The sequence below is a fragment of the Adiantum capillus-veneris genome, chromosome 7 (genome assembly GCF_014529385.1).
Source record: "Adiantum capillus-veneris isolate H3 chromosome 7, ASM1452938v2, whole genome shotgun sequence".
NCBI classification, from domain to species: domain Eukaryota; kingdom Viridiplantae; phylum Streptophyta; class Polypodiopsida; order Polypodiales; family Pteridaceae; genus Adiantum; species Adiantum capillus-veneris.
Window position 1 is genome coordinate 39,415,440 of NC_140937.1, and position 27,150 is coordinate 39,442,589.

The 27,150-nt window shown below is 45.0% G+C and overlaps 1 protein-coding gene across 1 annotated transcript in view; it reads left to right on the forward strand.

Annotated features, from left to right (window-relative positions):
• Positions 1-766: 766 nt before the first annotated feature.
• LOC147453712 (Tetratricopeptide repeat (TPR)-like superfamily protein) overlaps positions 767-27,150 on the forward strand; it is a 46,208-nt gene continuing 19,824 nt past the window's right edge. Inside the window, exon 1 of the mRNA XM_086515815.1 lies at positions 767-1,343. Coding sequence (XP_086371941.1) covers positions 809-1,343 — 535 coding nt within the window. The 5' untranslated portion in view covers positions 767-808. The remainder of the gene's footprint in view (positions 1,344-27,150) is intronic.

Sequence of the window (27,150 nt, forward strand, 5' to 3'; positions counted from 1 at the left end):
GCTTGTTGTCTACCACCATAAGCTAAGACAAAGTTGAAAGGGATTGAAATTCTAAGGAAGTGATGGCTGAGAGATTATTAATGGAGAGGTCAATTAAGTGAGTGCTCACAAGCCCACAGTGGAATATCCCCTGTAAGATTATTGTCTAGGATACAAGAGCTTGCAGAATTGTATCTCTCTATGCTAAATTTTACTCCTGTGTTTCTTCATGTATTTGTTGCCTGTAGAAACACAAGTTTTTTCCCTTTTCATCAAATATAGGTTACTCACTGCAGGATGTGTTTTAGATGTCTGACATAAATTTTTGCTAAGGTATTTGGTGGGCATGGTGGGAGATTTGCTGCTCAATTCGTTGAGGAAATGGTGCTTAATTTTCTAGTGAAGGCTGTGGAATATCCTACTGTTATGAGTAGGCTGTGCACCACGCTTTTTTGCATGCAGACACGACCTTTGTGGAAACCTGTCCTTTGGGCCTGGGTCTTTTTCCTGCAAAACATTGTAGGAACTATCCCAAGAGACCTTAAAGATTTACCCAAGGAGGCTTGAACTTATGATTTGATACTAAACACACACACACACACACACACACATAGAGAGAGAGAGAGAGAGAGAGAGAGAGAGAGAGAGAGAGAGAGAGAGAGAGCATTGAGCAATAACCTTTGATGTATTCATTGATGATTTCTTACAAAGGGATTGAAAGTGGAGAAAATTGTGCAAATTTTCCTCTTAACCTTGCAGGCCTCGTGCTTTCGATACTTGTTTTCTTTTGTTGCAATAAAAGCCCTTTGACAAAAAATTACTCACTGCAATGGCGACGGAAGCACAATCTTCATTGCTTGATTCTCTGTGCTATAACCTGTCGAACCTACAGCAGCTTGCCCGACAGGGCTCATGGAGAGCGCTGATCGACGCCGTTTCCCAGGCCCGAAAGCTTTCCCTACCTCATCTTCCTCACGAGCAGCTCGTCTACCATGCATACCTTGTCCTCTCGCACATGAAACTCAGAAGCTTTGGCGATGCATCCCTGGAGATGGATGCTCTAGCAGATCTAGACAGCCCACAGTACCGGTATGATCATTATCCCGAGTTATACCCTCACAGAACAGGCTCCATGGTGCCCTTTGTGCTTCGATGGCTTCATGCAGAGCTCCCTTATTACTTGAACGAACCTGCTGTGGCAATGGAGCGCCTTTATTCGTTGTATGATCTCTGCCAGAAACGCATAGATCAACTCCTTGCATCTCCGTCAAATGCATGTACGGATAATGCCGAAGAACATCTTGACAACTGCCAATCTGCTCCATCTTACCAAGCCTTGGATTCCGCTGCTCTTCATTCAAATGGTACGCATCTTGTAAAACGGTTTTTTGAAAAATAGCGTCTGTCCATCTACAGGTACAGCTTCATATTCGTGTGCCTACAAGCCATAGGCAGTTGGAGACTCTGGATTTGGATACAAATAAATGCCTTTCTTTAAAATTCAAGTTTGTTTGTGGACTAGCTTTAACTGTACACAGATTTGGCCAGTCCACATCATCTTGTCAATGTTGTTTCTTTACTTTTCTCCTCTCCTTCTTCCCTTCTCTACCTATCTTTTGAGCTTTCTTCTCTTTGCCCAGATTTTATATTCATTAGGCAATATAACCTTTGTTCGGAAAGTCTCTGTTTGTTTTTACAGTTTTAAAACTTTGTTGTGAGAACATTGGTCTCGCTATTTCCAATTTCTATGCAGCTTTTCTCTTTTATTTCACGAATTTCTTGGACAAAATGTCTAGCCCTCCTTCCCCTTTGTGAAGAAAGTTGAAAGTCTGAGGGCAAGGTTGTAGTATAGGAGGCTGTCCTGGTACCATACATTGCTCGAACTGCATACACTCCTATGCAATGGGTGTCCACCCAGATTTTGCAATGTAGAAGGGGTGAAGACAACAAGACAGACTACAACACAATCAAAACTGAAGTATTGAAAAGCTTTTTGTCATTTTACAGTGCCACATAGGGTGCATTGCATGCTTGTATCGCTGGTCAATGTATTTAAGCACCCATTATGCAAGTGATAGGAATTTTGGCTATTGTTTTCTATTTAGCAATGCATATGCATCTTTAGATCATTTTGTGTTATTTTTGGGTGCCCTTATTTTGAGACGGGCCTTGATTTCCATACTTGGGTCACTATACAAGTGACCTAAGGACCTTCTCGTCGACTTCTCTAGCACATCTCTTTTGTCTCTTGTTTTTTGTCACCATTCTGCATGTGCTTCTTCCGGAGATCACATCTGGCCAGCTCTAGGGATGTGAATGCTATAAGGTTACCAAGGGTGAGTGTGTCAAAGTTGACGATGCGGAAGCGTACACAAGCGGGGAGAGTACACGAGACTCGAGAGAGATACTGCCGAACCAACCAACCTTGGCAATGAAACCGATATTTATACAATGGGGGCAAGGTGTACTTATATAGTTACCTTAGCAAATTGCCCTACCCAGACTTTGACAAAACAAATACCTTAAGCCAAAATAAATATTGGGATCACATTAGGCAATTCACTTGAGATGCCATAACTTTAATAGAGTGTAGGCAACTCTGAAGGTAAGAATCCAAATGATCAGGAGAGGAGGAGAGCAATTGGCTGATCAAGCAAACAAACACGATTGAACCCTCGCATCTCACAGATCAACTCTCCGAGGAAGTCCAAAGTAGTGAAGCTCCACTCTAGTCTATAGATCAAGGTCAAGAGAATTCCCCTCCAAGGTAATGTACTTGTCATACCAAGGTCCAATGAAGTCTTTGTCCACCAGCAGATGGTGGGGTTGTCATAAATGGGTGACGTAGCATGGTCTTGGACACTCACAGAGTGGCAACAGACCTCGGGACACACACATTGACACGTGGCAGGCTGACGTGGCCACAATACAGACCTCCTCATTTTACGACGCAAAATCCGTTGACATGCTGACGTGGCAGGCGTACAGACAGTTGTACGGATTTACGCTATTTACGTTGGCACAGTTGTACGATCCTTGAATTTGCGCTGGCTGTTTTTGGGGCAGCTTTTGGGCCAATTGCTTTATTTTTAAAAGCTTTTGAAGTTGACAGCTTTTGGGGCTTTGCTTCTGGGCATCCTTTGTAACAATAAATAAGTGGACATGGCCTCACTTCTCAGGGCATCCGGACGCAGAGTTTGAGAGTGAGCACCTACCCACTCTCTTGTACTTTGAACACAGATTAATACAAAAAGAAATACCGAAAGGGGCGCCAGTCTTTGGGGCCAATATCTCTAGGCATGGAACTACGCCGGGCCATGTCGACCTAATTGTGAAGTGTGAAGTGTTTTGAAGTAAATCTCCGCTGTGTCGCGTAAGAATCTTGACTTGGGGTGTCCAAGTTTGTTACAGTGGTATTAGAGCGTGGCCGATTTGTCACAAACTGCTGACGTGTCAAAGCCCTGAAGAATGGAGCCAACTTGCAGATGCCGGCCGAGGGGCCTAAACCCTAAGAAGAACAAGTAACAGAAGAAGAAGTCCTACCAACTTATGGGGACCCCGTCCGATGGGGCCCTAAAAGATATAAAGGAATTAAAATATAGCAGGACCCACACATAAAAAGGAATTGCATAGTAGTTGATGACGTGGCAATTGTACGGAAAACTCGGATTTCACGCTGGATTGCGGACGTGGCAAACTGTACGGATTTGCGTATTTTGCGTTGTTGATGTGGCAATTGTACGGATTTCCGTGATTTAATGTTGGCAGCGTTTGGGCATTGCTTTTGGACTAGATGCTTTTGAATTTGAAGGCTTTTCACTATAAACTGCTTTTGGGACCTAGGGCCTTTAAATATGAGGCCATGGGCGCTCATTCTTGGGCATGCTTCCTGGAGAAGGTGCAGAGTCTGGAGTACCGGCTTGTATTGTGTTGATGCAATATAAAGAAACACCGAAAGAGGCGGCAAGGTTTGGGGCCAATACTCTTTGGGATGGAATTCCGTCACTCTGTGTTCCGTGTCGTCTCTCTCTCTCTCTCTCTCTCTCTCAGTTCAGTTCTTATTGAAGTGCTAAAAGTCTGTTCAGTCTGTTCGTTTCTATTGGCACGTGGTGCCGGTCTTGTGACAGTGGTATCAGAGCATCAGGCGAGTGCGTTTCTGAAAGCATACCGGTCCTACCAAAGAGCAGACAAAGCAAACCAGAGACTATTGGAAATTGTTATTTGAAGTATTTTCGTCGGTCCCGACCCCGGACTTATTAGCCACTCCAACCCTTCATACATCGTGCATCGGGCGCGCTCCCGTCTTCACCGCTCATGTCTTACAGGGCATAAGCCATACAAATCACTTGCAAGAGAAGGATCCAATATTCACTGTTTTTCTCAAAAGCAGTGCCATGCAGATGTTGATGCCTACAGCTACCAAGCCGCACACTTCAAGGGCTTGGCAAGCTTTCAAGAATTTTTTTGCTCAAAGTTATATGGTTTCTGACATCTTCTTTCGGAGTGCAACTTCTGGCAGAGTGGGGTATCTTGAAATGCTTGCCATGGAAACCCTAGCAGATTATAACTTGAAATTTCTCGACATCTCTCAGTAGATGTCTCTTCACGAGCAGATGACCTTGGAGGTCCAGTGCGATTGCTATCTTGGGACTATCATCGCCGCCAAAGAAAACACAGTCTGTCCAAGAGCTGATGGACCATGCTGTGCTTGGCTACGACCTTATGGAATGAACCTAACCCTAATTTTTGGTACAGGTTTCAGGATGGAAAGTCAATCGACTTTTCGAGCTCGACTAATGTCGAGATTGCTTTTTAAGTTTCAAATCTGTTTGAGAACTTGTTTGGTGATCCTGTTGGAGTTTGTTTGAAATGGATGGTATCTGTTTTGAACCTGTTTTGGTGCCAATTTGAAATGTTTGACTCTGGTTTTAATATTGGTTTCATTGATTGGTGATTTTACTCCCGGGTGGAGAAGTGAGAAATAGTGTTTTGGTATTGTTTGAACCTCGGAACGATGCAAGACGATGCTTGGAGAGCGTTTCGTTGTATGTTTAAAAACCTCGGAACGACGGAGGCGATGCCTGGGGAGCGTTCTGTTGTATGCTAGAAAACCTCCGAACAACGCAAGCCGATGCCTGGGGAGCGTTTGGTTGTATGCTTGTAAAATAATTGTTGTTGTGACTCCCGGCTCGGACCTGGATGGTTATGCGGGAGGAGTATTAAGAAGTCTGAGGAGTGGTTACTCTAAGCACCTCCAAACGACGCAGGTTGCGGTCTGGGGGGCGTTTGGTTGTAAAAGGCCTTTATTATATCTGTTGGCCCGAACCTTTTTAGGTTATGCGGGAGGAGTGATGAGGGAGTCGTTGAATATCTCCCGGCCCGGACCTTGTTAGGTTATGCGAGAAGAGTGTTCATTGGCGACTTTATGCTTCTATGTCTTGTAACATGCATATGTGAGCATTTGTGCTGCATTGTGATGTGCCAACCACTAAATATTCCTTATTGGATGAGATTGCCTGGGTATATAATTTTAGTGCATCAAGACACCAGTGGAAGATCAGTGCGGTCTGGGTGTGATGACTAATTTTACTACGCCGGAATATCAAGAGTTCCGATCTGGACGAAAGGAGAATTCAACTCCTTGATCAAAAGAGCCGAAAGGAGAAGCTAACTCCTTAACAAAAAGAGCAAACTGATTGTCCCTCTGAATGACCCTTGGAATTTTTTTTGAGCTAACTTGAGTTGTTTCTGTAATCGCGGACGATTACTCTCTTTCAAGAAGGGGAGATGTAACAAACTACTGACATGTCAGAGCCCTGAAGAATGGAGCCAACTTGTAGATGCCGGCCGAGGGGCCTAAACCCTAAGAAGAACAAGTAACAGAAGACGAAGTCCTACCAACTTATGGGGACCCCGTCCGATGGGGCCCCAAAAGACAAAGGAATTAAAATAAAGAAGGACCCACACATAAAAAGGAATTGCGTAGCAGCTGATGACGTGGCAATTGTACGGAAAACCCAGATTTCACACTGGATTGCTGACGTGGCAAACTGTACGGATTTTCGCGTTTTGCATTGGTTGCTGACGTGGCAGTTGTACCGATTTCTGTGATTTACGTTGGCAGCTTTTGGGCATTGCTTTTGGACCAGATGCTTTTGAATTTGAAGACTTTTCATTGTAAACTGCTTTTGGGGCCTAGGGCCTTTAAATATGAGGCCATGGGCTCATTCTCGGGCATGCTTCTTGGAGAAGGTGCAGAGTCTGGAGTACCGGCTTATATTGTGTTGATGCAATATAAAGAAATACCGAAAGGGGTGCCAAGGTTTGGGGCCAATACTTTATGGGGTGGAATTCCACCACTTTGTGTCGTGTGTCGTGTCTCTCTCACTTCAATTGTTATTGAAGTGCTAAAAGTCTGTTCAGTCTGTTCTTTTCTATTGGCACGTGGTGCTCGTCTTGTGACACGATTTTTTTAGCGGGAAATCCGATCCTTTTCTTGCGACACTTATGGATTCCAACAGAGAACGATCGACTTCTTCTGCATCTGGGAATGCGGGAGATCACGAAGAAGATTCTCATGAAGAGTGCGGCCCACCTCGGCCTACTCAGGCTGAGATTGAAGAGATGGAATGTTGACAATTGGTTGAGGACGCAACAAAGATGATGATCAACATTGCGAAGGATCCAAAATTTGCAAAATTTGTGACTCAACAATCCTTCGAAGAAGTGCTCACCTAGTGGCAGAAGGCACCCATCAACACCCAAGAAACCTCCTTCTCCGAGGATGTTTACAGAGCAAGAATTAGAAGAGGTGGTTCAGACACAGATCAACCAGATTTTGGACGCAAACAACAAAGCCAAAAAAGCACGACAAAAAGCCAAGATCTCATGTTATACGCAAAGAAGAAGCATTTCTATAAAGCCAACCAATATGACTTCCTCGAAGATAAAAGCAAGAAGTTAGAGAATTTAAAGAAGGTGGATAGTCAATTAAGTTTGACACTTTTTGTGGATTACGAGATGCTCCGAGGGCTTTTTTGCCTTCATTCAGTAGTTTGACATGGCTTTCTCTGGAGGGCATTACTCAGAGCACTCCAAGATTCGGAGGGCTACCTCTTTCTTCAAGGGAAATGCCCGAACATGGTGGTCCACCCTTCTACTGAACAAGGAAGCTCCGGTTAAATGGTTGAAATTCAAAAGGCTTTCTATTTCTTCTTGGCTGACTCGGGAGTACGAACGAGATATACGAACTGCTTGGAATCATCTTTGGAATCATCTTTGGATGACCAAGGGAGATTCTTTGGACGCTTATTGCGAGAGATTTTGGAACTCTTTTCTACCAACCTCTTCATTTATGAAGGTCTCTTTTAAGGAACAGATTAAGCGGTATTGTTGCGGGCTCTCTACTGAGAGCCGAGACTACTACCTGGAATAAAAGTCGAATTCTATTCAAGAATTATTGATGGGTCATGCAAAACGGGGTTTTGCGATACATTCGGGACATTTGACTTACCCCATTGATGAGATCTTGACTCAGAGAACCAAGAAACCTCTCACAATGAAAGTAGAAAGAGAAAGAGTTCCCAGGACAAAGAAAAAAAAAGGTACACTTCCCCGACAGACTCTTAGAGAAAGGGCTATCTATCTCAAAGAGGAGAAGTGTTTTGGTTGCGGGAAATTTGGACACATCTCCGCAAAGTGCCCCAAAAAGGCACAGCAAGAACAAACTGAAGACAGGCCAGAGAGTTCTAGAGCAACAGAGAAACGTGGCAGAAAAGGCAGATGAAAGCAGAATTGGTATCACATTGCGTGGGGCCCGAATGGAATCAGATGAACGAAAGTACAAAACTTTGCCGCACTTCGGGCAAAATGAAAGATCAGGAAGCCCTCATTTTCTTTGATGGAGGAGCCAAGGCTATTCTTTTTGCTTGAATTGGCAGCTCTACTTAGAATTATGCTCGACAGGCTGAGGCCACATGCGGAGGCAGTTCTAGGGACACCCTGATGGGATGTTTCCATTACATCGATCATTGGCAAACTTCGTTTGCAATGTCAGGGGTATTTAGGGCACGAGGACTTCTACATAATGCCCTTAAGAAGGTTGTGACGTCCTCCTTGAAATCCCTTGGTACCACAAGAACAACGCCGTGGTTGACTATCGGGCTGAGAAAGCGACTATGACAAATGAAGGGCAAAGAGATTGTACTTGATGAAATTTAGTTTCTTTACTTGATTTTTTGGAGAGAATTGAATAATGATTGAAGGTTGAATATGTTTTGACCTTGATAAAGAACGACATGATTTTCTCCACACTCATGCGGATTGCATTTCTGAGGGCTTGCCAGGCGAGTTGCCACCATGTCGTCTTGAGGATCATACCATTGATCTGATACCTGGAAGCACACCACCGAACCGGCCACCTTACCGTGTGAGCTGAGCCCAAAATGAAGAGATTATGAACCAAGTGAAAGACCTCTTGGAAAAGGGTCTTATCCATGCGAGTACTTCACCTTACTGCTCTACAATGTTATTGGTTTTGAAGAAAGACGGATCTTGGAGAATGTGCATTGATTATAGAGCTCTCAATAAAATCACCATCAAGAACAGATTTCCGATTCCGAGGATCGATGATATTCTTGATTGACTATAGGGATTCTCTTGTTTTAGGAGGATCGATTTTAAGAGCGGATATCATCAGATCCGAATTGCGCCGGGAGATGTCTACAAGACAGCTTTTCGGACGAGCTTCAGTTTAGATGAATTTTTGGTGTTGCCTTTTGGCCTTACCAATGCTCCAGCGACCTTTAACCGAATGATGGACACGATTTTCAGAGAGTACAGATCTTTTGTTGGAACTTTCTTTCATGACATTATAGTCTTCTCCAAGCATGAGGCAGAACATAGAGAACATCTGCTACAGGTCTTTCAAGCATTGCGAGATCACAAGTTGGTGATCAATGCAAAGAAGAGTGAATTTTTCTTATCAGAGAGACATTTTTTGGGACACATTGTCTCCGCAGCGGGAGTGTAGATGGATCCGCCAAGATTGAGACTATACGTGATTGACCCGATTTGAAGAATGTCCATGAAGTTAGAAGCTTCTTGGGCTTATGTTCTTACTACCGGTGGTTCATTAGAAAGTTTGCTTCCTCTTTGCATTTCTTGACATAGAAAGGAGTTCATTTCTTGTGGAGACCCACAGAGGTGACTGCCTTTCAGACTTTGAAAGAGAAATTGACTACAGGACTAGTTTTGACTTTGCTGGATTTGCAAAAGTCATTCGAAGTATATTGTGATGCTTGTGGTCGTAGTCTGGGTGCGGTCTTAATGCAAGAAGGCCATGTCATTGCCTATGAGAGCCAATTGTTTTTAAGGCCGGAATAGACAACACAGATATATGAGAAAGAGCTTTTGGCGGTTATCCATGCTCTTACTCAGTGGCGACATTACCTACTCGGAGCCGGTTTTACGATCTTCACTGATCAACAGAGTTTACGCTACTTCTTGTCACAGAAGCAACTATCAGAAAAGCAGATGCGGTGGGCTAACATCCTGTCACAGTTTCACTTCGAGATTGTCCATGTGCAGGGACAAAAGAACTTGGTGGCAGATGCTTTGTCTCGGAAGCTGTTGGTCTTGGCTATTTCTGCGATTCACCATAGAAGCTTCGAGGATATGGTCGATCAGTACGCTACAGATCCAGATTTTGTAAATGTATTTGGTCGAATACAGGATGGGGAGGTAGTAGCGGGATATTCCATTCGGGATGGCTACTTGAGGAAGGAAACGATGTTGTGCGTGTCATAGCCATTGAGGGAAAATGTCTTAACCGAATGCCACTATCCACCATTTTCGGGTCACCGCGGCATTGATACCACCTTGAAAGGTGTGGAGCGATACTTCTTTTGCCCGAGACTCAAGAAGGACATGCACGATTTTGTACGCAAGTTGCTTGGTATGCCAGAAGGTCAAGTTTGACAGGCATAAAGCACATGGATTGCTACAGCCTTTACGCATTCCCAGCCGCCCCTGGGAAAGTATTGCTATGGATTTCATTTTTGATCTCGCGAAGACACAGAGTGGGCACGATGGTATCTGGACTGTTATTGACAGATTTAGCAAGCAGGCTCATTTGATTCCAGTGAAGAAAATAGTCAAGCCGGATCATTTAGCAAGACTGTTCATTGCCCAGATATTCAGATTGCATGACATGCCTGAGACGACAGTTTTTGACAGAGATCCCCGATTCACGATGTCGTGCAGCTCCGCTGCCATGTAGAGAAAAAGAGCAACGAAATGCAAGCTAAGCTTCTTTGAAGCCTACTTGATTAATGGTCAATGATGAGGGCTTGTTAACAGGCCAAGTCTAATGATTAATGTATGCCAGAAGCGGCTTTAAAGGGCCAATTGATGCCTTAATGATGCCAAAAAGGAGTATGCTTGAAGTGAGCACATATGTGAGTTTATGATCTAGAACTGCAGTGCTTGAAGTGCTCTACCGGCCTGTCTTTATGGCTCGTCGATTGGAGCTACGGTGAAGAAGTTATGGCAGTTTGAAGTTTAAGTCAATTGCAGATCCGTACCGGATTGGGCAACTGCAGCTGAGGTGACAGAAATGAAATGAATGCATGGGCCTAAAGTGCTCACTTTGTGGAGTACGTCGGTCTTTTCAAATCAGTGAGTGGAGTTCTGGTTGCCAAGATATCGCCAATTTAAGTTTCCTCGGGGGCCGGTTCCGTGCTAGGCCGGTCGCCTCGGTCGGAGCGCCATCTGGAAATTTACAGCCTTAGCAGAGCTTGTATGCATTCTATGCAGTTTGAGAAGTCTACGGCTTGGCAGGCAGAGTTCGGTGTCAGTTATCGGCAATGCTGAGCTGGGTTATTTTAGCATTATTCGAGATGTCGGAATGGACAATAAAAATTCACGATGATATTGTTAGTCAATGACTGCTCGAGAAAAATGTGCTGCTAGGTAATGCTTGCCTGATGTGTATACTAAATGTGGTGCTCAAAGCAAGGGAATGAAGCCTCCTGGAGTTGTTGAGCTTGCCAGTGCTTTGGCCGGCATGTATGCAATGTGGTGCCCACTAGGGCCGCCCGTCCAATATATTCGATGGCCGCCCGCCCAATATATTCAAAGGCCGCCCACCAAATTAAAAGAGGGTTGTGTGTGAAATAAGAGGGCCCATGGCGTAGAGAAGGGGAACAGCGCGCAGAATAGCGCAGGGGAGAGGAGCAGCTCGCAGTGGGCTCGGTGAGGCTCATAACGCGACCGCCATGAAACGAAAACTACAGCGCAGCCCATGGCGAACTCTTTCGGCCCTAGTCCCGGCAAATTCTACGCCACTCAAACCTCCGCAGCTGCCACGTCATGGAACCGGTTCATGTGCCACGTCAGTAGCGGCGGCACCACTGTTAAGGGAGGGGCAAGCTATTAATAGCTGGGACTCTTTTGCATGAGATTCACAAGGGGAAGCAAAACAAGGTGAACCAAGAGGATTGCAAGCCAACGAGTGAAGAGGGGGAAGCTTGAACGAAGGCGAGGCAATTGAAGGAGGAAGCCATAACGAGGGCAAGCATAAGAAGAAAGAAGGCTATGAACGAGGGAGGAGGAGCGTGAGGGCAAGTGATGGCGAACATGGAAGGAGGGGGAAGAAGAACACAAAGCAAGCTCTAGCTCTTGAAGCTCAAGGGCAATATCTCTCATTCTCGCTCTCTCTCTCAAGTATGGGCTCTCTCCCTTAGCATTGGGGAAGCTCGATCTCTCAAAAGTGAGGTCTTTAAGGCCTCCTCTCTCTCGACCTTGGCTAACGGGAGAACGAGAAGAGGCGAGAAGCTCGAAGGCAGAAAGGGGTGAGGGTAAGCAAGAGAGTTCTCTCTCTCTCTCCCTCTCTCTCTCGACTGTGGAGAGCAAGCTCGAGGCTTGAATCCGGTGAAGCACTTGGTAAGGGAAAGGATGCTTGGCAAAAGCAGGTAAGGCAGATCTCGGCAAGGGAAAGATAAGGCGAGGGGAATCCGGCAAGAGCAGATGTTGGAGGTCGGCAAGCAAAGGGAGGCAAGCTGAGACGTCGTAATCGGCAAAGCATTCAGGGAGCCTGGGGTTAAGCAGCAAGATAAGGGAGCTGTAAAGCAACAAGGAGAGAGGGTAACCTCGCTCTACCATAATTGGAAATTTGCAAGGGCATCAAGTAGGAAATTTCACCAGATTGTACGTCCTGATCAGCTTCAAATGGCTCTAATGGCAGACATAAGTGAGAAATTTACAGTCATGATCTAATTTGAGAGCATTAACTCTCCTATCACCATTAGTGCCGTTAACGGCAAACATTTGTAATCAAATTTCACTTCGGCTAATCATTAGCAGCTTAAAACATTCCGATTGTCAAATTTTTAGCATTTAAGGTGTTTTCAGAGTCTTTTGCTTTGTGTTTGGCATCTAGTCTCTCGCACCTCCCACAGCCAGAGGCCCGGCACCTGCCCGGCTCACGTAGCGAACACATATCCCCCGACAACGAGTTTGTTTTGGAAGGCTATTTGGGAGAACATTGGCACACGGTTGCAGTTCTCGTCATCTTTCCACCCGCAGACAGATGGGCAATCTGACATTGCAAATTCAGTTGTACTGGATTTATTGAAGTCTTACATTTCTGATTAGAAGACTCAATGGGAAAAGTTTTTGCCCTTGGTGGAATTTGCCTACAATAACACGATCCACTCTTCAATGGCGAAGGCGCCATTTGAGATTATTGAAGGTGCTCCGAAGGTTCCACCCTTCCTAAGCACGAAAGATAAGATTTTTGAAGCCGACCAATACACAGGGACTTGGACACTGCTTTTGCCAAGGTCCGGGAGGCTTTAGCAAAATCTCAGGAAAGACACAAGAAGGTAGCAGATCGACACCGGTGTGATTTGAAATTAAAGGAAGACGATTGGGCACTCTTACGTTTTGAGAAGGCACGCCTGAGAAAGAAAAAGGGAAAGGAGCGGCTTTTTCCAAAGCTTAGCATGAGATACTATGGACCTTTCCAGATAAAAGAAAAGATAAATGATGTCTCCTTTAGACTGAAGCTGCCCGATACTTGGAGAATTCACAATGCTTTTCATGGGAGTCTCTTGAAGCCTTTAAAGGCGATGTGCCTGATGATAGGGAGCCAGATGAGCAACCCGAAGTGGAGGAAAGCAAGGAGATACTCGTTCCAGAACAGATATTGGCACATAAAGATAGAAAGATTAAAGGTAAAGTGATTAGGTGGTTCTTTGTTAAATTCAAGAACTATCCTGCATTGGAAGCGAAGTGGATGGAGGAGGAGGACCTAGCAGGTACTCCTCAGATTGTGGAACTTTACCTTGAAGCATTCCGTTTAGCATAGTCTACTTCGATAGAACCCCGATTTCAGCATGGATGAATCTAGTGCAATGGGCATGCACAAGAGGGGAGTCACTCCGCTCCTTTGTGAACAAATTACCCCGATTTTTGATATAGTCACTGATGTCCCTTTGGGTTTCAAGGATACTGCTGAGCTGCCAGTAGTGAGTGCAAGAACTGATAAACGAAATGACTGCAGCATTTTGGTCTCATAAATCTTTATAGACATGATTGCAATATGGATTAGTTAATTGGGCATCTGTGAGGTCTCGGCTAGATCTAGATGCGATTTCTAAATACGTTACCGATTAATCATGGTCTAAGATTTGGAATGATTTTGAATGTGATTTGTCATGTGATGTCGTATGATGTCTTGTGATGTCCTGTGATGTGACTGTCGATTGGTACATGTGCTAGATGTGTTGTGCCTAGTGCGTCAATACTAATAGTCAGTGTTTGCTAAGATAGTTTATGGCCTCTGTCTGTTTTGCAAGTGTAATCGAGGACGATTACAATGCTTTCAAGAGGGGGGTATGTCAGAGATGGGTAACGTGGCATGCTCCTGGATACACTCACAAAGTGGCAACAGACCCCGGGACACACACTGACACGTGGCAGGCTGACATGGCCACAGTACAATACGATCTCCGCATTTTACGGCGCAAAATCCGTTGACATGCTTACGTGGCAGGTGTACGGACAGTTGTACGGAGTTTCGCTTTTTACGCTGGCACAACCATACGGAATTCCTGAATTTGTGCTGGCTGTTTTTGGGGCAGCTTTTGGGCCAGTTGCTTTATTTTTAAAAGCTTTTAAAGTTGACAACTTTTGGGGCTCTGCTTTTGGGCATCCCTTGTAACAATAAATAAATGGGCAGGGCCTCACTTCTTAGGGCATCCGGACGCAGAGTTTGAGAGTGAGCCAATATCTCTAGGCACGGAACTACGCCGGGCCGTGTCGACCTAATTGTGAAGTGTGAAGTGTTTTGAAGTAAATCTCCGCTATGTTGCGGTAGAATCTTGACTTGGGGTGTCCAAGTTTGTTACAGGGGTCTCCTTGGGGAAGTCGCAGTTCCTATCCCATGAGAAAGGCCATCTCTCTTGTAAAGTCCACTCGTATGGTTGTACTGGTCAAACCACAAGTTGTACTCAGCATGACAAGTCCCCTATATTTCATGCTCAAAAGAAATGATTAAGCTGATGTCGAGTATACCCTAGGCCACAACAGTCGTCACCGATAGACCGCACAGACCACCACCGGATGGTGTCCTATCAGAGGGTAACTCTAGAAGAGGCAAAGTAGCAAACTTGGAGTCCACTGTCCACCCAGAAACACGCCTGCAAGGGGCTGAAAATGTTGCTGTCGAGGGAAATCAACATGTTGATTTCGCTTGTGTCCACGAAATTAACATGCTCATCCACTCTTGGACCGTATTCGAGTGGTCCAAATATGGTAGATCTCCGTGTGCAAAGCCATTGGGAGGCGAAAATAGAGTTATAGCTCAAAAGCAAACATCGTAATGCCATCTTTGTTGTCGAAGCGATTGTAGATCCAGTGTAGACGGATGTCCAAAGGCTAGATTCAATGAAAAATCCCTGCCGTAGAACTCCTCCGTTGTTGAGAACCTACATAGCTAATTTGCAAATTGGATACAAAGTCCAAGTCTCTTTGACTGCATCGTTGCATAAGGAAGATGGTGAATATGAGCTAGTGCGGGTGTGTAGATGAGGAGCACATATCTAATAGCAAAGAAAGTTGATGCCAATGGAGAGGAGCACCCCAAGGAGGTTGCTCTTGGGACCTAAACATGCCCAAAACGCCAATGTGGTGGAGTCTGCAGCTAGCAAATGGGTCGAGGAAGGTGTCCAAGGGAAGGGACCTGAATTTTTTCAAAATAAAAGCGGATCGAAATTGCGTAAAGGCTGATGACATGGCAGGTCGTACAGATCTCCGCGAATTGTGCCGCGATCTGCGCTGACAGGGTGCGCCTGGCAGCGTGTACTTAGCCGCTAGGCGCTAGCTTTTGGGGCTCCATATGCTTTTGCAACCTATGCTTTTCATGTAATTGCTTTTGGGCATGGCCAATGGCTTTTATATATGACTAAGGGCTCACTCATTGGCATCCTACGGCTTGGGAGGTGCAAAGAATTTTCGCTAGAGTTGTAACGTGTTGAAGCAATATAAAGAAATACAAAAAGGGGCACCATGGTTTGGGGCCAGTGCTCCCTTGGGGTGGAACTCTGCCACTCCGTGTCTCCTGTGCCGTGTGTTCAATTGTTCCATTTGTCTTTTTCGTTGGCACGTGGTATGTCACAAGCTTGGGCACCCCAAGTTGGAAATCTGACACGACACACGAGAGAATCACTTAAAATACTTAACAACTTTAACACACTTTAATAATTGAGTCGACATGGCCCGATGCAGTTCCGTGCCCAGAGGTATTGGCCCCAAACCTGGCGCCCTTTTCAATATTTCTTTATTATATTAATGCTTGAGCAAAGTACAACACCCAAGGGGTCCTCTGCTCTCAGACTCTGCGTCCAGATGCTCTGAAGAGTGAGGCCCCTTGGGCCTATTTATTCTTACAAGGGATGCTCCAAAAGCAGAGCCCCAAAAGCTTCTAACTCAAAAGCAAAATAGTCCCAAAAGCAACTGGTCCCAAAAACTGCCAAAAGCAGTCATCACAATTTGCGAAATTTCGTACAGTTTGCCACGTCATCAGCTAGCGCAAATTCCGCGATTCCCTCTAGTCTGCCACGTCAGTCAGCGCAAATTCCGGGATTTCGTACAGTCTGCTACCACTTCAGCCCGTTCTATCTGCGGGCGGTCATGCCTCGTCATCATTTCGTGACATACCCCGTCTTCAAAGAATTGTAATCGCCCTCGGTTACGCGTGTAAAATTAGACATTAGACATAAACCGGTTCAGTAGACACTAACCGGTTCAGTAGACACTAACTCTTAAGTACCGACGCACCAGACGACACAAATCCAGTACTTGTACAGAGACGACAATCACATTACATCACATCACATTCAAATCATATCAGATAGAGTCTAGGACCATGATTCCTAGCAATGTATTTAGCAATTGCATCTAGATCCGCACCCAACCTCACTGATGTCGGATTCACTAATCCCATATTGCGATCATGTCCATGGATTTTGTTTTGATCTAGGACCATAATTTCTAGCAACGTAATTAGTGATCGCATCTAGATCCATCCCGGATCTCACTGATGCTGGATTAACTAATCCCATATTGCAATCATGTCCATAGATTTCACGAGACCGAAATGCTGCAGCATTTGGTCAATCATTCCATTTGTACTCAAGCACAGTCATGTGCGAGTAATCATTTCCGGGGATCCCAATCCATCAATCAGACATTGAGTTCATCTGAATAGAGTGTTTCAGTCATTCAGTTCCAGCTGTGTGGCCATCTCATCTAGCGAGAACTCTTGATGCGCTCATGACAATTCCAATGAATCATTCATGATTTAAGATTTTTTTGTTATCAGGTTCATTCTGGAGCTGTTATTGCTCCGAATTCATCATCATCTCATTTGCGATTTTCACGTGTTATCTGCCACAACTAGCAAGTTCTTCCAGAAAATATGAACTTCATACTTAAAATTAGATTCATCTTGGGGATTTTTCATGCAGTTCGCAAGTCACACACTAAGTTTATATTGAACATAGTGTTTCAAAAGGTTGCTTTTCCCCCCCTCACGTAGATTGGCCTGCCGCTAAGTGCAACGTCCGCTCTCAATGAGTGAAAAGAGGAACGAGGGGAGGTTGAACAAGCCCTTCTTTCTTGGGTTACTTGCCACTCTTAAAAAACATAGATTAGGGATCGACACGTCCAAGTGGTCTTGGGTTACCTGCGATCAAAACAAGCAAAAAAAAATCTTATGGTTCTTTGTGATTCTTCCTTGAGTGATGATACCGAACACTTCCAAAGAGCTCTGATACCAATGTAATGTGCAGCGGAAGTGAATGATTGTGTACGGCTTAGAATGAGTGAACAATAAGTGCTCAAGGTTCCTTTTTACATACCGGAAGGGAGAGCCTTCCGTGCTAGAGAGAGAGTGGATGTGCAATCACCAAACAAAGTGAATGAACACTGAGAGTGCAAGTGAATGAGAGTGCTAAAGAGAGAGAGAAAAGATACGACACCAGATGGGTTTCCAACCCCCATAGTGCCCCTCTCTCTATGGCTAGAAAATTTGAATTGTAGACCGCACCACGTCCAAGAATCTCCATTTGTGAACTGTGAAAAATACTCCTAGATAATGAATTGTGGAACACATCCTGTCCATAATCCGACCAACGACAATGGATTGGCGCGCACATCCATAGTGTTTTAGGTACATCTGATTGGTTCCCTGCCAGATGCATGTGCCTTGAACTCTGACCCATGGGTTCAAACATTGGTAAATTGAACTCCAACACAAGGGTCCAAATTAAATATAGGGAGAATTGCTTGCCCCTGTGTGCCACTCACAAGCCTCTCTCTGGTGAAGCTGGTGGTGGCACTCCCCTCCATGTGACTAGAAGGCGGGAGTCCTTGCCAGTGTAGTCATCACCACACCAGCCTGCCACGTCATCAACTTGAGACACAATTGACTGTTTGAGTGTGTGGGGGTGGGTCTTGCTTTATTTTAACTGTTTTTGGGTCATTTGGGCCACATCGAACGGGTGTTCCATAAGTTGGTAAATTTTTATTAATTTGCCCCCACTTGGCGAGGACATGTAAGTTGGTGACAGATTCTTTTGCTGCTTCTTCTTAGGGTTTAGGCTCCTTGGTTGGGATATGCAGGTTGACTCTGTTCTCCAGTGGCTTGGCACATCAACAATTTGTGACATCCCCCCTGCTTGAAAGAAGAGTAATCGTCTCCGCGATTATCGTATATCTGCAAAACAACTCAAGTTAGCTCAAAAGTTTCTGAGGGTCATTCGGAGGAACAATCAATATCCCACCCATACCGCACTGATCTGTAACGGGTGTCTCATTCTATATTGGAGCTCTTGATATTTCGGCGTAGCAAAATTAGCCATCACACCCAGACCGCTATGATCTTTGAGGTCTCTTGGGATAGTTTCCTACGACGTTAAAACCCTCTTCTTCTTCTTCTTCTTCTTCTTCTGACGGGTGTCTTGATGCACTAAAATTATGTACCAAGGCAATCTAACCTAATTAGGAATATTCAATGGTCGGCACATCACAATGCGACACAAATGCTTACATATGCATGCTACAAGACACAACGAACATCGCCGCTAAGCACTCCCCCGAGACAGACGGTCTGCTACTCAACGACTACCTCGTCACTGCTCGTGCAAATGTAAAAAGGTTTAGGCCATGAGCTTAGAGGATTAATACAACCAAACGCTCCCAAGACATCTTGTCTGCGTCGTTTGGAGCTTTACCCAAGCAATCTCACCTAATTAGGAATATTCAGTGGTTGGCACATCACAATGCAACACAAATGCTCACATATGCATGTTACAAGATGTCACCAGGAGGTGTATTTTTCCTATGGCCTTCCGTAAATAAGTACTGTATATTTTTATTTATTTTATTTTTACTTGTTTTTCTCGGAACCCTTGAAAAGGTGCAAGTGGACATTACATGGCCAGTGTGAAACGGCTGCAGCCGAACAGGTTTCTCACATCGGGAGTCTAGGCCGGTCAGTCTAGCACTGGTGGGGCCAAGTAGCATTGAATTCTGATGAGTACGGAAGCCTGTGTGCTCCAGAAGGAATTTGGGCCACTCGGCAAGTCACTTACAACCTTATAAGTGAGTGGGAACTAGGGAATTAACTCAAAGGGGCAAACTGGACACTTGGCAGTTGTAGAGCCATTTGCAGGACACCTCAGTTGGAGCGGGCGCCCATTTTGAGGCTGGGGCTGATTTTAGCTTCACAAGTGACCTACAGTGTGTGTGTGAGTAGTGGGTGTAGGTCTACAACTTTAATGGAAAGCTTGCCTTCTCCTCTATCTCATGTAGCGCGATGATTTGCTCTCGTGCATCTCTCTCTCCCCTTTGGCACATATGGTAATGCCCCACTAGTTGGGCTACTCAAATGAATATGTACAGTTCTGGAGGTCTATGTGCGTTTGCCAAGGCAAGAGCCTTCTGAACAGGGACCGGATTAGCTAATTGCTAATCCCCCACAGGTACGCACAGTTCCATCGCGAAAGATTGCGAGTTTGGAGAGTTTTGCACGTGAAAACTCGTCCAATTCACATGGGAACTGTCCCATTGCGTGCGGGAGCCCTTGGGACACGCGTAGGCGTGCTCGCTCCGTTGAAAACGATCCGAAACAGGGAATTACAGCCTGCTGTTTTTTTTCTGCGGGTTTAGGGTTTCGCACCTAAACTGCAAGGGAACACCAGGGGAGCCCCGTGAAAGCCTTGGGATGCGTGTACAGGCTTTTGGGCCTCGGCAATGAAAAACAGAGAATTACAGCACACTGAATTTCTGTGACAGCTCACCTGAAAGCTTCCAGATAGCGAGGGAATCCGTCCTAGACAGGTACTTTTGACCTACAGTGGTTTTTGTGCCGTTATGCTATCGAAATTAGGTAAAAAACCTGCGTTTTCAGCCCTCGCCAAGTTTGGACAGCTAAATGAAAGCTTGTACTAAGTGTTCGGATTGTCTACCTTAAATTGAATAAAGAAATACCGAAAGGGGTGCTAGTCTTTGGGGCCTACAGGGTGTCGATCTTGTGTGTGCAGTGACATTCTAGTCGCTGGACGCATCTGTGTTCTCTTTCCTTCTCAGTGCTTTGTGTAAAGTTAACAAGTAATTGAAATAGTACCGCCCTCTACGTTGTACATGCCGGTTATATGGTTCCATCGACGGGATAGTCACTTTTTCTTCAAAAGTGCAGCATGGATTGTTGTGTGTGAAAGAAACACAGAGCTTGCCGTTATGGCAGAGAACAGAGACCAAGTACTTGAAGAGGGATCTTCCTCACATGGCATAGAGAAAGTTCCTTCAACTCTTTAAGAAGAGGACATGTTGTTTAGAGCTCAACTGCGTTGCTGCATGGACATGTTTCAGTAGTTGGCTAGCAACCCAAGGATGCATGAGTTTTTACAAGCTTTGACACAAGGTTTTCAGCCTCCTACACAGGGCATGACTGAGCCATTGCAGGAAAGGGAGATTTCCAATGCGCAGAGGACTCATGATGCTCGAGGGAAAGCGCATGTGGTTGAGCAACTAGCGGTGTCCAATGATATAAAGCAACTTGCTTTAGCTAGATAGGAACCGTTTGTGAATGGTCAAGGGAGTAATGAATAGGCTATGTGTCAGACCCTTCCATTACCTATTACTTATCCTGGTTATTTTGGGGGTGGTTCAGTGTTTCAAGCTATGGCCGGACCTTATATGCCAGTGAATGTGTTCGGGACAATGCAAATAGGCATCGATAACCCTATGTACGCGAACATGGGTGTCCAACCAGGGTTTCAGGGTGCCTATGGCCAGTTTCGAGTGCCTGGAACACAGTTTGGTATTGCTGGTTTATCGCAGCCATATGCCCAAAATGCAGATATGACATGTAAAACGGGTGATGTGAGTGCTGGAGTGAACAATCATGGAGCACCACTGTTACATGCACCTGTTTATGATAATGTGGCTCCTTTGAGTCAGCCAAAGGACTACAAGGAAGGTGGGCAAGGAGTGAAGTTTGAAACTTTTAAAGGAATTGAAGATAAACTGAAGGCTTTGACTTTCATACAGCAGTTCGATGCAGCTTATGCTGGAGGAAACTTCACAGAATCAAAGATACGCAAGGCTGCCACTTTCTTGAAAGGGAATGGGCTTCAATGGTGGACTGCATTGTTGAACCAGGGTCAAGCCCCAACAACGTGGGTCCAATTCAAACAGCTTTTTGCGCCTGCATGGTTGACAAACTCTTTTGAAGTGGATGTGATGATAGAATGGCACGAGTTGAATGCTAAACAGTGTGCGAATCTAGAAGAGTACAATAAACAGTTTTGGGCCGCACTGCTACCAGTCACCTCTTACAGATTTGTGCCATTGTCAGTAAAATTGAGAAGTACTGCTGCGGACTGCCCAAGAAAATCAGGGACTATTGCACAAAGACTACTGTCATGAATATGTTCTAGTTGATTGAGAATGCAAGAGTGGCCAACAATCTGTCGAAGGGAGATTCCGATGGATGTAATACCCACAAGAAAGGGTCCCAGGGCAAATAGTTTTCAGCCAAGGGCAATGTTGCAGCAAAGCCTTCTGTGCCTCCCACAAAGAAGCCCTCCAATGAAGAAGCTGACACGTCCAAGAAGCAGTCTAAATCTTCTTCGGGACGAGGACAAGGACAAAAAAGGCATTTTTCTGGCAAAACCTTTGAAGAAAGGAAAGCTCTTAGGGAGGCCAAGAAATGCTACATTTGTGAAGAGGGAGGACACTTTGCAAATGAATGCCCATAAAAGAAGTCAGAGGATAAGGATGACAAGTCAGACCATAAAGGGAAGAAGCCAAAGCCAAGTGCAGGACTTGTCCCAGATTTGGTTGGAGACCAGTGATGCCACGGAACTGTGCAGAGCTTGGGGCAAAGTTAGAGACCAAACAATACTGGTTTTCTTTGATCCAGGAGCCCGTGCAAATTTCATATCACCAGAATTGGCATCAAAGTTGGGCATTCGTGTAGAGGAGATGGGTATGATAGGGGAAGCAAGTTTGGCATGCCCAGGTCATTCAGAGCCTGTAACTCCCATTTTGGGAAGCTTCGTCTGCACATTTAGAGCTATGTGGATGCGGAAGAATTTCATATTATGCCACTTGAGGGCTGTGATGTGTTATTGGGTATCCCATGGTGTTACATTTTGCATGCTATGGTGGATACTTACAACAGAAAGATCACCCTTGTACATGGAGGAAAGACTCATGTCCTTGATGTAAAGCTTTAAACGCGAGTCTGTTCCAGTTGTTTCTGCTTCTGCTATTTCATCTGTAATAAAGAATCATCTTTCTATGTGCTTGATCTTTGCAAAAGAAACACCTGAAGTTGTATCTAATTTGTCTACCTTAGATAAAGATAGGTCAACTTTTTTGAGTGGTTTTAGTGTGTTTTTTGGACTCTTTGCCAGGGGAGTCACCTCTTGAGAGACCCAAGGATCATACCATAGATCTTATGCCAGGTTGTAGTCCACCGAATAGACCACCATAGAGGGTTAGTGCAGCCCAACAGAAAGAGATTATGAGTCAGCTCAACGAGCTTTTAGAGAAGGGGCTGATTCAGCACAATTCATCCCCTTTTTGTTTGCGTGTACTCCTAGTGCAGAAGAAGGATGGTTCATGGCGCATGTGCATTGACTATCGCGCCTTGAATAAGAATACCATTAAGAACAGGTGTTAGGTGCAACGGAATGATTGTTTGCGCTTTGCTCAAGATGAGTGCTCCGAACTGTGCTCAAGGTTCCTTTTAGTTCTTATGCAAGGGAGAGCCTTCCATTCTTTGTGAGAGAATGCTATGATCACAAACAAAGTGAATGGACAATGTGCGTGCAAGTGTATGAGACTGAGAGATAGAGAGAGAAGAGAGATACGACACCAGAGACGTTGCAAAACCCTCCTCCGAAGGCACCACTCTCGTCGGCGAGAGTGGTCTACTTATGATTGCACAAAGTGGTACAATGCGGATGCAATGGACTGATGCAACTTGGGACTATGCCGATGACGACGACGGTGATGACGACTACGACTTTAGGGCTGAAACCTGTGGTCTTCTAACTGCTGAATTTCGAGGCTGTTTCGGTGGCTGAAAATGACTGTTTTTACTGCGTTTTTATGGCTGGAAATGGGGGTATTCTGCAACCAACTAGGGCTGAATGGTCTGTTGTCCAAGAAGGCTGAAACCGCTGCTGTTCTGCTGTCGCTAAGGTTGAAAACCAAAAACGCTGAGGCTGATGTGTAGCGTTAGTAAAACGCTAGGCCAAATCTGGGACTTCTGCTGGCGATTGGGGGGAAATCTGCAAACGCTAGGGGATTGGAGAGGATGGCGATCATGCAAGGGAAAACGCTGGGGCTGATGTGTGGCGAAGGTTTTGAGAAGGTGCCTGTTGAGCATGTGCTCCTGCTGCCTCTTCTGCCAGAAAGTGCTAACTTGGGTTTGCTTATATATTAACTTAGCAAAATTGCCCTACCTACTTTTGTTGGGAAGTCACTTAAAAATAATAAGTGAAAATACCAAAAATTGGGAAAATAGGCTAAATGCACTGGAAAATTTCCCTGATTGAATCAATGGGTTCTGAAGGGAATACTGATGATCATGCTGTGTGCAACCAGAGGATACGCATCTACACTTAGTGACTGGGCATGCACGGTCTACGGATAGACTCACAAAAGTGCCAGATCACTTCTAATCTAGACTGACTGGACTAACTGAACCCTGTTATGCTGTAGCTTGTCCATGGACACATAGGGTTGGGATGTGTCACGTGACATGGGTTGGGATGTGTCACGTGACATCCCCTCCTTTTTGAAGTGAGGTATTGGTACCGAACTATATGGCGTTGAGGGAGATTGCCAATAGCATCCGGAATCCTGGAAGGGACTCTTCGCCGGCCCACTCTGCTGTGTGGGTCGTGTGGTACTTGAACTTCATAAAGGTCTGCAACGCTTGCTCCTTTGGGCCGTGTGGGGTAGCAGGAGAGAGAGCCCACTTGCTACTCTATGCAATGAGAGTGAAGGAGAAGAGGAGAGTAGCGCAGAAGAAGCACACGCAGAGAAAAAATACGTGAGAGAGAGAGAGAACTCGTAGAAGTTTGGGAAAAGTCACAATAGTCATTTTGGGCTTGACCTTTGAGTATATGAGTAAGTGACTAGGGGGCCATTCACACTTGGGCCCCCTCACTTATAAGTCTTTTAACTTATAAGTTAATAAGTACAAGGCACTTAGGGCTTTATTCCCTAACAACCTCCCACCTAAAGGCAATGTACCTTGGGAGATCAAAGAATCAGCTAACTATGATACATCAGCTGATCATGCACTTACTCATCCAACACCCATCATCTGACGGCAATATGCAAACCGCTCTGCTGGAAGACTCTTGGTCAAAAGATCTGCAGGATTGTCATCTGTGTGCACCTTGACAAGTGTAATGCTCTTGTCATCAAGCACACTCCTGATAAAATGATACTTCACCTCTATGTGCTTTGTCTTGGCATGAAAAACAGGATTCCTTGCAAGCATAATAGCACTCTGACTATCACAGTGTAGCACAGGAACCGGTGACTTAATGCCAAGCTCTTCTACCAAACGCATGAGCCACAAAGCTTCTTTGCATGCCTCAGTGGCAGCCACATACTCAGCCTCAGTGGTAGACAAAGCAACACATTTTTGCAGTCTAGAAATCCAAGAAACTGCACCTCCTGTGAATGTAAACACATATCCAGAGGTAGACTTCCTGCAATCTGGATGTCCAGCAAAATCTGCATCTGTAAAGCCATGCACAGATGTCTCACTCTTCCCAAAACAAATGCACAAGTCTTTAGTGCCTTTCAAGTATCTCAAGATACACTTCACTGCTTCCCAATGCTTTTTGCCAGGATTGCTCATGTACCTGCTTACCACTCCCACCGCAAATGCAATGTCCGGACGTGTAGCAACCATAGCATACATCAAACTGCCAACGGCTGATGCATAAGGAATCTTGGCCATTTCAGCCCGCATATCATCTGTGTTTGGGCAGGCATGTGCAGTCAGTTTTACATATGGAGGCAGCGGAGTACCAAGTGCCTTTCCCCCATCCATATGAAAACGATGTAGCACCTTATTAACATAATCTCGTTGAGATAGATACAGACGCCTGTTGGGTCTATCTCGAGAGATACGCATGCCCAAAATATGATTAGCATCACCAAGATCCTTCATGTCAAAGCGATTCTTTAAGCTTTGCTGTAATGCATCCAACTCCGTGACATTTTTACCCGCAATAAGCATGTCATCAATATACAAAATCAGCAATAGAAGAGATCCATCACTTGCCGTTTTGATATACAAACAGTGATCAGAATTACTTCTTTTGTATCCTTGAGACCTCATGAATGTATCAAACTTGTGATACCATGCACGGGGAGACTGTTTCAAACCATACAAGCTCTTCAAGAGTCTACATACTTTCTTCTCTTGCCCCTTTGACACAAAACCTTCTGGCTGCATCATATAGATCATCTCAAGCAAATCGCCATGCAAAAACGTTGTTTTGACATCCATTTGCTTTAACTCCATATCTTCAGAAGCAACCAGGCCTAAAACAAGACGTAATGTGGCAAGCTTTACAACAGGAGAAAAAATCTCATCAAAATCAACACCATGCTTTTGCTTGTACCCTTTAGCAACCAAACGTGCCTTGTACTTAGAAGAAGCATCAGATGTGACCTTGGTCTTGTAAACCCATTTACATGGCAGAGCCTTATGCCCTTTAGGCAAATCAACCAAGTCCCATGTATGGTTTTTCTCCAAAGACTGCATTTCCGAAACCATTGCTTTGAACCATTTCTTACTGTCTTCCCGTTGCATAGCCTCTTTATAGCAAGACGGCTCACCACAATCAGTAAGCATGACATAGTCCAAAGACGGTTCATATCTATCGGGGGGCCTTGTCACCCGAGTAGACCTACGCACCCAATGATCCATAACAGGTGGATTTTCAGCCTGTAAACCATCAAAAACAGCAGGCTGTTCAGCCGGTTGCATCGCAACAACGGGCGGTCTAGGAGCATCAACCTGTTCCCCTACCGGTGGTGCATCAATGGCAACTTGTTGGGGCTGATTTTCAGCAGCTAATGGCTGATTTTCAGCACCATTTTCAGCATGTAAAGGCTGCTGAACATTGGGCCTTCTTGGCTGTCCATATGTAACATCTTCACGAAAAACAACCCGGCACACTTCCTCAACCTTTGTGGGCTGTTTGTGCATGCAATTCTCATTGAAGATGACATCATTGCTGCGTATGATTTTCCGTAATGCGGGATCCCATAATCTATACCCCATTTCACCATCCTCACCATATCCTAGGAAAATGCATTTATGAGACTTTGGTTCTAGTTTGGTGCGCAGTTCACTCCGGATGTGAACATAGGCCTCACAACCAAACACTCTTAAATGTGCATATGAGGGTGGCTTGCCAGACCACACCTCCTCAGGCACCTTTCCACCCAAAGCCTTGCTAGGTGAGCGATTAATCAAGTGAATAGCTGTTTGCACAGCTTCTGCCCAAAAACCATGAGGTAATGCAGCATGTGACAGCATACTCCGAACTTTCTCTTGGATAGTCCGGTTCAACCTCTCTGCAACTCCATTCTGAGAGGGATTAAAAGGAGCCGTGAGCTCTCTTTTAATACCTTTAGTAGCACAAAAGTCAATAAATGCTTTTGATACATACTCCCCCCCATTGTCTGAGCGCAAAGACCTAAGCTTCTTGTCAGTTTGATTCTCAACAAACGCAAGAAACTTCTTGAAAGTATCCAAAACATCGCTTTTAGCACGTATTGGATACACCCACACCTTACGTGTAGCATCATCGATAAACGAGACAAAATATTTCTTTCCCCCTAAGGACAACTGTGGCATTTCACATACATCGGAATGCACTAAGTCCAACCTGTCAGACTTCAAAGAAAGAGACCTTTTGTGCGGTGTTTGACTGTGCTTACCATAAATACAGTGCTCACAATGAGAAAAATCAGCATACCTCAAACACGGCAAATAACCACAATGAGACAGAGTTTCCATTCCTCTTTTACTCATGTGTCCCAACCGGCCATGCC